We start from the raw sequence: 9803 nt of genomic DNA, 5'->3' as shown, positions 1-9803 counted from the left end.
TAGATTGAAATGAGTTAATGCACATTAAATATAACAGAATTGGGAACTGCATAATAGAATTAAGTGTTTCTGGGATCCAGAAAGGAGCAGCATTTCACTACAACCCTACTACTTAGATATAGTAGGGAAAATAACAATCGTTTGTCTTAAAGCATTAAAATACAACGACGAACCAACTGGGTTATGTTTTGTTGGTGGAATAGTAAAATGGTCATAATTGGTGCTACCACCAGGTCCATTACGTTCGTTAGTGTTTGGTATAGGAAATTATTCAAACCTCTTCTTGGCCAACATTCAAAAATATAATAATTGTTTTCAAATGACGTCATTTGTGGTATCACATAATGTATGGGACTATTTCATGTTGACTTTTAAGGTATTATGCCATAAAACATTTTTGGTAACATTCAAATTTGTATCAGAAATAAGTTAACAAAACCTTAAGCATTTACAGATACAAGGACATATTTATAACTTACAGGAACGCTTTTACCACTTTAAATTTATATTAATATCTGAACACATTTTAGAACAATAATGATATACTATAATAGAAATGTTACAACACTGTTTAACGTCTTTAATATTCTATAGCGGTGTGATTTATGGCTGGTCAATTGATACATGCTCGAAAACACTAAACGTATCCTATATATTACGTATTTGAAACATATACAACACTCTAGACATATAATAAATAATTCATGTTTAACGAGAAACGAATCATTACATTCCTTTGATCGAATTCGATCAATACGAGCCCTTGACGCTACGATGGAATACCCGACGCTTCTTGAACTTGGTCTTGGAGGCGCGCGGCGGCGGACGGACGTTCCTCTTCTTGTTGTAGACGTTGGTGCTTTCCAACCCGGAGAAGTCGTAGTCCTCTTCGTCCTTCAAGGAGAGCGAATGATGGTGGTGGTGTTCCTCTTTCGGCTCCTGTTTCTCGATGATTATCTTCTCTTTCTCGTGGAAGTGGTGGTGGTGTTCGGGTACTTTGATAATCTTCGTGTGGTACACAGTTTTGATTTTCTGAGGCACGTGGATACGATGATGTACACTGTGGACATTATTACATTTCAGTTATTAGTCTTGTAATTGTATCACAATGCCAAGTATAAAATGTATTTGATTGTTGGGTTGTATTAAGGGTTTAGTTTATTGAAATGCTTTAGGATATACTTTTTTGTTTTTGTGTTTAAAATGGGACATTCTGTACAAACGACATCGACAAATACAAATGTGAATTTGTATAAATAGTATTTATATAATAAATTAAAGTAAAATACTTTATCATATATTTATGTACATGTTTACAAAGATCTATGTATAGAAAAATGAATAGTGATGTTCAAGATAAGAGAAGGGACCAATGCAGTTGAAAGCTACAATAGCAAAGATTCTTATCAGTTAAATTTTATGATAATAATTATTCTCCTAGAAATCCTATCAATCTTACTAATAGAAGAATAGCGATGGCTGTCGCTCAAAAGGTGAAAGGCAAAAACAGAGCTTTGGTCACAGATTTAGAAACTTGCTAAAGCGCATGATGACACAAAATAGCTGTGAGAGATCGCAATCTTGAGTAGGAGGAACAGAAAGGAGATCAAAAAGGTTACTTTTGTTTTCAAAATGTTTGTTTCATCTACCCCTTAAGTTCTATTCCTCTGATTCTGATGGTGGGGATGGTCTGGGATTCCTCTATCCCGGTCAGTAGGGATGCATATGTTGTCGATAGGCATCTGCTTGTTCAATTATAAGCATAACAACGTTAGAATGTATCCACAGTTGCGTTAATAAATAACCAGTTAACAAGAGGGACCGTATGGGACTTGGTGACTAGGGGATAACTCTATTTCCATTCAAGGAAGCATTTCAGCAAACTGTAGGAGTCTGCAAGGATTAGTCATTTTCTGTATGAATGGGTAGACACCTATTTTATGGCCTGTTATAAGACGTATAATTAAGTAGTGAATATAGTACCCTGTCCAATATTTGTTCTCGTGGAAGAGGATACACCTTCTTGAATTATAGATGGTATATAGATATCTGTAGAAGAAGCCGAGAAAGGTTAGGGTGGAAATATGGGATATTGAATGAGAAGTAAATAAAGGGAGATAAATCCAGTTTCGGAGAGTAAGTCAAATATAATGGAGCAAGTTTGCGGAAAGAGGGAAGGAGTAGAAAAATGAATCCGTGAAGATGCTAGTTAGGTGGAGGAGGACAGCACAATCGATTTTAATGCGAATTTAAGGGAGAGGTGATTTCAGCGGTAGATAAGAGGACTGGTAGATGTAGGACTGCACAAACTTATTGCTGGTGATTATCGAATGACTATGAGTTTTGGATGACCTGAAGTGCTTTGAGATATTTGTTGGAAGTGACGTTATATTGGAGTAAGCCATATTGCATATTTGATGGTTTGATCGATAAGTATATTTTCATGTCTTCGTTATAGTTTCCTAGTTATAAATTCTGTGGCGATAGGACAGCCATCACAACATGAAAATGTTACGAATACACAGGTTTTTTAATTCAACAATGTAGTATTTTAGGTGAGCCAACGATCGAATATTAAGGAATTCCGAGAAATCTAAATCTATCAGGATAAAAATATTATTAACAATGATGTAATGGGAACCAGGGCATCTCAGGTAGAAATAGATGATTGAGGACCTTGGAGGGGTCAAATGTGGAACGGTTCATGATTTTAGGTGTCATCCTTGCACAGAAGCCATGCTAATATTTTCTCAATCGTTCCAATTTTAGTATATGTACAGCCGAAGCGAGTACACTTTTTACACACTAAGAGATGATTTGTCGACGGGTGAGCAAGCCATTGAAAGTCCATGTTGAAAATATAGATTTTGAAAATATATCCAACACACATGTGATTTTCTCTTGTTGAGTCGAACCGTCGAAACTGCAAGCGATTTAACTGAAATTGCATATCTGTCGGAATAATTGGTATGCGTGGCGTAACAATAAAATCACAGAATCACTAGATACCTTTGTTGTTCAGCGCGATACTTTGGAAGGCTATGTCAACTTGGTCGACTAGGATGCTGTAATTTTAGAAGCGGACGGGTTGTTGGCAATGTGATATGTTGTGTGGATTAATCGATTATCATTTCTGCATTTTCAATTTGCAGCAAATGTTTTTAAAAAAATATAACCGAAGTATGACAAAAGTACTGGTACATGCGTTATTCAAATCATCTTCAGTCCCATTAAAATACACGACATAGAAATGAATGGAGGATAGACAAATAACCATTAATTTTTAAATACAAGTTATACAAGTATACAGAGCACAAGTGAGTTTAGTCTAGTTGTTTGTAGTCAAAAATTAATATAAACACAACATAATCAAAATATTGTTCATAGCTGTTGCCAACCAGAAATTTCAAGTTTCATCTCAAAGTAAACCTGCTTATATTAAATAATTAATAAAAAAATTAGTTTTTTAATTCTAATGAGGCATGACAGTGTAATGGGTTGGATATTTCTTAGCCATTTCTTTTGATGCTAAAAATGGAAAACTCAAAATATCTTTATTGATTTATATTAATTTTTTGTGCTGAATTCAATAACATTATATAACGAAGCTATAAAATTGTTATTAAAGGTATTAAGAAAGGTATTGAGATTACACTACAGAAATTGTAATTGTGTTAAGATAAAAATAATGTGGCAGTCATGTAAAACATTCGAAAAAACATGGAACATTAAGTTCATTCAGTAATTGAGCTAGAAATTGATGAACTGACACTTACATGGCTTAGAAACTCAGCTCTACAGGAAAAAAGACTAGTTTTTTGCGATATATTCTGTTGATAGAAAGTTGATCTATTATAAAGTATCGAATTTGAAAAAAGCCGAGATTACACTAGATTATTGTTCATATGGAAACTAATAGGAAATATTTAGTTAAATTATCCAATATCAATTCTGCAGTTTGGATGAAAAACTACAAGGGATATCTTGCAAAAGACTCCAAATTATGTTCTTATAACAGAATGTAAAACATATGCTATTGTAATTCTAATGGGAGGTTTTTGAGGACCAATATCACCAGCAGACTTTTAATTATAATTTGTTTATATTCTGCTTCATTACAGTGCTGAAAAAGTACAAAAAATTAATAAATGAATTAATCCCAAACAAACAAAAAACTTCAAAACAATTATCGTTGTCATAATCATCATCAAAAATTCATAAGCAGCGCTTGTGAAGAATGTCTACTTCTCAACCAATACGCTGCTACTGGTCAAGTTCGTACATTCTCTTCTGACCTTGGATAATACTGTATCATATTTTTAGATAACTTTCCATGATCTCGGTCAAAAGGTCGATTTCCCCATAGAAGTCTGGGAAGTATTGATACACTTTTTATGCCACAGATATATCCAAACCATTGAAATACGCGGTTTTAAACTTGCTTTATGCACGTTCTTAAACTATGAACTGATTGTCTTGTCATCTTAAAGGAATTACTTTATTTTTAATTTAATCTCGAATAGTAAAGTAAAGTTCTGTTGATTTTAGACACGTCAAAATCTTGGATTTTTTAGTGACTAGACCTACAGCTTAACGTGGGCGCAGAGTCACGGTGCTTGGCATTAAGACTACCGACTGGCAAGTGACCAACTTTAGAAATAATCTCAGAGGACTTCCGGTTTTACCCAGCCTGGTTACTGGCGTGATTGGAATCATTTTTCCTGTCAGATTTTTACACACTTGCCCAGAAGAGTCACAAATATTAAGCAATAAGAAACATTTTTTTAAATATTTAAAAGTTTAAAAATAAAAATATAAAAAATTGTACAACTATGCCCCGCATGATTCGAACCCGCGACTATCACAACAGTAGGAGCAACGACGAGCTGATGACTCGGAGTAGTGTTTGAAGATGATCAAGCGTAATACCCGAGTTTTTGCGTCGATATATGGCAATGGATGAAACATGGCTCCATCATTTCACTCCGAATTCCAATCGACATTTATCCGAGTGGACTGCACACGATGAACCCTCTTCAAAGTGTGGTAAAACGCAACAGTGGGCTGGAAAGGTTATGGCGTCTGTATTTTGGGATGCGCATGGAATAATTTTCATTGACTACCTTGAAAAAGGAAAGACCATCAACAGCGACTATTAAATAGCGTTATTGGACCATTTGAAGAACGAAATAGCCGAAAAGCGGTCGGATTTTAAGGAAAACAAAGTGCTGCTTCGATAAGGCAACACACCGTGTAACAAGTCTGTAAAAATGATGGCAGAAATCCATGAATTGGGCTTCGAATTGCTTCCTTATTCACCTCATTTTCCAGATCTAGCCCCAGCGACTATTTCCTGTTCTCAGATCTCCATAAAATGCTCGCTGAAAAGAAATTTTCGTCGAATGAAGAGGTGATCGCCGAAACTGAGGCCTATTTTGAAGCAAAGAACAAATTGTACTACAAAAATGATATCGAAAAGTTGGAGGGTCGTTATAATCAGTGTATCACCATTGAAGGGAATTATGTTGAATTAAAAAACTAATTTTCCCAAAAAGTGTGTTTTACTATGGTAGACCGCGGATTTTTTAATAGACCTGTTATAGAACTCGACTTATGCGTCGTATTAAGGATAAATCTTAAACTATATGATTCTGCGGTCCTAACTATATTATGAAGAATTCTAGAGGGTTCAAAGTTCGTGCCTGCAAATACAGCAGTACCATTGGAGAGCATTAGATCATCCAAGGAATTTGAAGAATTTGTATCCATCTGCTACTACGTTCAAAAATATAGGAATGTGTTTTGATATTTTCTACAGTGTTTACTATCTTGCTTTTTCAGTATAAACTATCGTTGTATTGACATGGTATTTCTATGTTGTTTGAGAAATGAAAAAGAAAATAAACATGAATAACATAACAAGTGTTATTGCTTTCATAGTAAGACAGGATATAATTAACACCAGTAGATTTCATTCGAACTTTGAAAAGAAAATAATAATTTTATTAACGCCAAATTAAAGGATAGTAATCAACGGTCAACGGAACCGACGAAAAACTTTCTTTCGACGATGGGTTCCTCACGAAGACCAACTTTTTGCATAACGTTTTTCCGTGTTTATTCGCGTACCATATGGCGCGGGCTCTTGGAGCTAATTTATGTGGCCAGCATCGGCGTTGCATAAGCAGGAAACGACTTTCACTCATCAGGTTTATGCACTTGGACCATTGTACAGTCAGTGTCATGTATCAAGATTCTGTTTATTGCTGTCGTAATGTGGTTGAAATGCATAATACACAGATGAAAAGGTCAGATAATATATATGCGGTTGTCCTTTATATTTTGGGATTGATGTCAGATTTTCGATAACGATTGAGTGAACAACACCATATTGATTGAGCTAAGATAAATTTCGTTAGGTAGTTAAAGATGGTTTTTGTTTTAGTAAATATTGAGGATATGTGTGAATTGATACAATATTGTAGCGTGACTTGTCGTGAGATAAAATGGTTCAACCAAGTGACGTTTTGAGCTTTTAGTTTTCACAAATTTATACGATTGATCATCATAGTATAGGGTTTCAATAATTTCTTTTATTTAACCAAGCGGGTAGCCATGCAGGCTAAGAGCTTAGCTCGCCGACAATAACGTACTAGGATAGAAAAGGAGCTAAAAGTCATTTAATAGTTATAATAGTTTATAATACAAAATAAAGGGTGGTGTTTATTTAAAGTAAATAAGTTCAAGTATAAACTAAACAAACATAGTTATATAGTTGCGAGGTGAATACAAAATATCGAAAGCGACAAAAAAACTCCTTTTTATTTTCGCTTATCAAGAAAATAAAAAAAAACAAAAATTTTCGTTTTTTGAATATTCAGATTATGGATAAATCACAGTTAAAGTGTGTAGCAAAATAGTTCAAATATATGAAAACATTATTTCCGTCGAAATATATTGATAAATAACGAATACAGTTTGAAAAATAATAACTTTCGAATCAAATCACATCAAATATTATGAAGTACAAATATTTAGTAACTAACAAGTAATATTTCTCGAAATTCCCTAACTCCCTGTTTATCAGATATGTTTTATCTGGATTTAATAACATTAGCTTTAATATTTTCGAAATTATTAAATGATATGGGTGCACTTTTTATATGATTTTGATATATGACATTATTTACAAAGAAATCGTTTTGAAACTATGGAGGAGATCAAAACTAAAACAAAAATGGACATAGTTATATATATTCTATAATTAATTAAATCTAAAATGTTAAATGAATTCAAAAACTGATAAACCCGGTGTGACAAAACTTGTGTGTAAAGGGAACAAAATCAATTAATACACAGAAACATTTTGTTTGCCACCTATATTCAGAATCACATCTTTTTTAAATCAAAAGCAGTATAATTAAAATTGATTATAGTGAACCATTTTTTCCTAAATAACTATACTTACTGATGATATTTGCTTCCAGGGTGAGGAAGGCAGTTCATCATGATCAAGAAACTCGTCGAAAAAATCAAGAAAACCTACAAAACAAAGAAAATTATATTTTCATCTATAATAATTTAAATAAACATTCATATGATCATAATATATTTATAAACCAAATGATTAACACAAATTACATTTACGATGTATCATGAAAGTGTTTGATGGATAATACAGTAAAATGAATGATATTAAAGTAATCTAGATCATGTGTCATCTATAAATATTAATATTTCCGTTATAGAAATAGTTTAAAATAATGCTAGAAAAGTATGTTTATTGTATTTTAAATATATTGTATATATTATAAGTGGATTATCTAGAATAAAATGAAACAAGCTAAGTATCATCTATTAAACGAAAATATGTATAATATTACGGTGTGCTGGCTCAAAAAAGATAATAATAATAATAATGTATACATTTATGTGAAAATAGTTCATTTAAATGGCAAATAACAAATTTGTATAAGGGATAACAGTATAATTAATATTAATTGTATAATAAGTTTTTGTTTAAACTCTCTTGCGCTCCAATATATGAATTGCATATGCTTAGTCATGTTTCTTTTACTGTTATTTATATATTATGATTTTTTTATGTTATTCTTATTTTATATTCATATTGTGATTATAACCATATACAACTACCGTCGTAGTCACCAAATAATACGTATGTATATGTGTTCAGGCGACAAAAAAATACATGAATTTAGAATTATTAATGTAAAATAATTGAAATTAGAAAACTAAAGTAGATTAGAAAAATAGAAATTAGAACCTAAAATTTTAGAAATTAGAAAAATTTAACTAAAATTTAGAATAATAGTAATAAATAAGTAGTAAATAAGTAAATTATATTCAGACATTATATTTAATTTTTTCAAGTAAACTGATTACAAATTATATAAGAAAATAAACCAAAAAAAATTAAAATAATTCAACATACAAATATTTGTTTACTAAATATGATTTTTTACTTGTTTTAGAATTAATATTCTGTTAATTCTGTTACTTATTTAATCAGTCAAATAAGGTACTTATTTCTGTTGAATTAGTTTTATTGTATGTACAAAACTTTCATTCATTCAGCCACTGTTTGTAATTATATTAACTATAAATGAAAATATATTTAAAAGGTATCACCCTCACCAACAATGCTAAAGCGATTAATATTCAATACAATGTCCAAGACCGGCCTCAAAGTAACCAAAACTAGAATACAACAACATTAAATCAATTGGCGTATAACTGGAGATACGAGAACTTCTTAAATAATGGAACTGCTAGGAAAAGCGTTATCTCTATCAGTAAAATTCAAAAAATTAATAGAGAAACCCAAAAACATACAAAACGAGACAGCCTAGAAAACGTAACGAAGCACAAACCAACACACAAATTAACTAAAAACCATCAAAGTACCTCCAAAAACTGTCTAGAAAGGTTTTGAAGAAATATGACTCAAGAGACTAAGTTCAATTCCCTTAAAAGCAAAATATTGGACTGCTCCAAAATCAACATAACTGAATGTTTCTTGGATTAAAAAAACTACTTTGGAACTTCCGTAAACATAAAATATTAAGTTGTCGATAAAATTGTATGTATAAATTGAACAAGATGCTTTTAAAACAGTTATATTTCCATTAAACCAGGCAGTTTGAAAGAAAATATTAAACCATATAGAAACTATACTATCTATTATACCAAAATAGAAAATAAAATCTGTATATTAACAATTTTTATAAAATCTGAAAATAATGTCAAGAAATATATATGAAAGTACTTAATAAATAAAAATAGCAATAATATAGTTCGGAACTATCTTAAGAACCAGAATTTATATCGAAAAATATGTCCGCACAGTTGCTACATTTCTAATCGGTGGCACTTTCACCAAGTTCAATGTTAAGGTCAAGTTCATCGCTTCTGCATCGAGATGCGCGTTCAATAGTTCATCCCACATGTATTCTGGTTTACTTACCGTATACTGTGTCATTTTTTAACGCGGGTTCCACCAAGAAAGAGGCGATCACAAGATAAAATGAGCTAACACCGACGATAGCTACCCGTTATCGAGAGAAATGCCTTCCGACGCTTTCCTATATATCTTTTTCGGAAGTGATTGTATAGTGGGGTGAGATCGAAGTGTTCGTATTATGGACGTTTCTTTCATAATAAAGATCCCATTGTAAGGGATACGAAAAGTTGGTTTGTTTATTGTCAAGGTTTCTTTGATTTTGCTAGAAAGCAAATATAATTGATGCTTGTCTAGATCGTTTTGATATGTATTGATGCTGACA

General features: G+C 32.1%; 1 protein-coding gene and 1 non-coding gene across 2 annotated transcripts; both read right to left on the bottom strand.

Annotated features, from left to right (window-relative positions):
- Nucleotides 1-580: 580 nt before the first annotated feature.
- On the bottom strand, nt 581-9572 carry LOC143198716 (uncharacterized). Its single transcript, XM_076408079.1, has 3 exons — nt 9485-9572; nt 7469-7542; nt 581-1060 (listed from the first exon to the last, which is right to left on the bottom strand). Exons 1-3 carry the CDS (start codon nt 9497-9499, stop codon nt 751-753), a joined length of 399 nt encoding a protein of 132 aa, XP_076264194.1. The 5' UTR covers nt 9500-9572; the 3' UTR covers nt 581-750.
- On the bottom strand, nt 2687-2793 carry LOC143199229 (U6 spliceosomal RNA). The gene has a single exon (XR_013006401.1). It is a non-coding gene; the product is annotated as a U6 spliceosomal RNA (small nuclear RNA).
- Nucleotides 9573-9803: the final 231 nt, after the last annotated feature.

The sequence above is a fragment of the Rhynchophorus ferrugineus genome, unplaced genomic scaffold, assembly GCF_030347505.1.
Source record: "Rhynchophorus ferrugineus isolate W39M unplaced genomic scaffold, kcgeb_rfMv2 rfM6, whole genome shotgun sequence".
NCBI classification, from domain to species: domain Eukaryota; kingdom Metazoa; phylum Arthropoda; class Insecta; order Coleoptera; family Curculionidae; genus Rhynchophorus; species Rhynchophorus ferrugineus.
The sequence above is the reverse complement of the archived record's forward strand: the minus strand, read 5'-3'. Positions and strand labels throughout refer to the sequence as shown.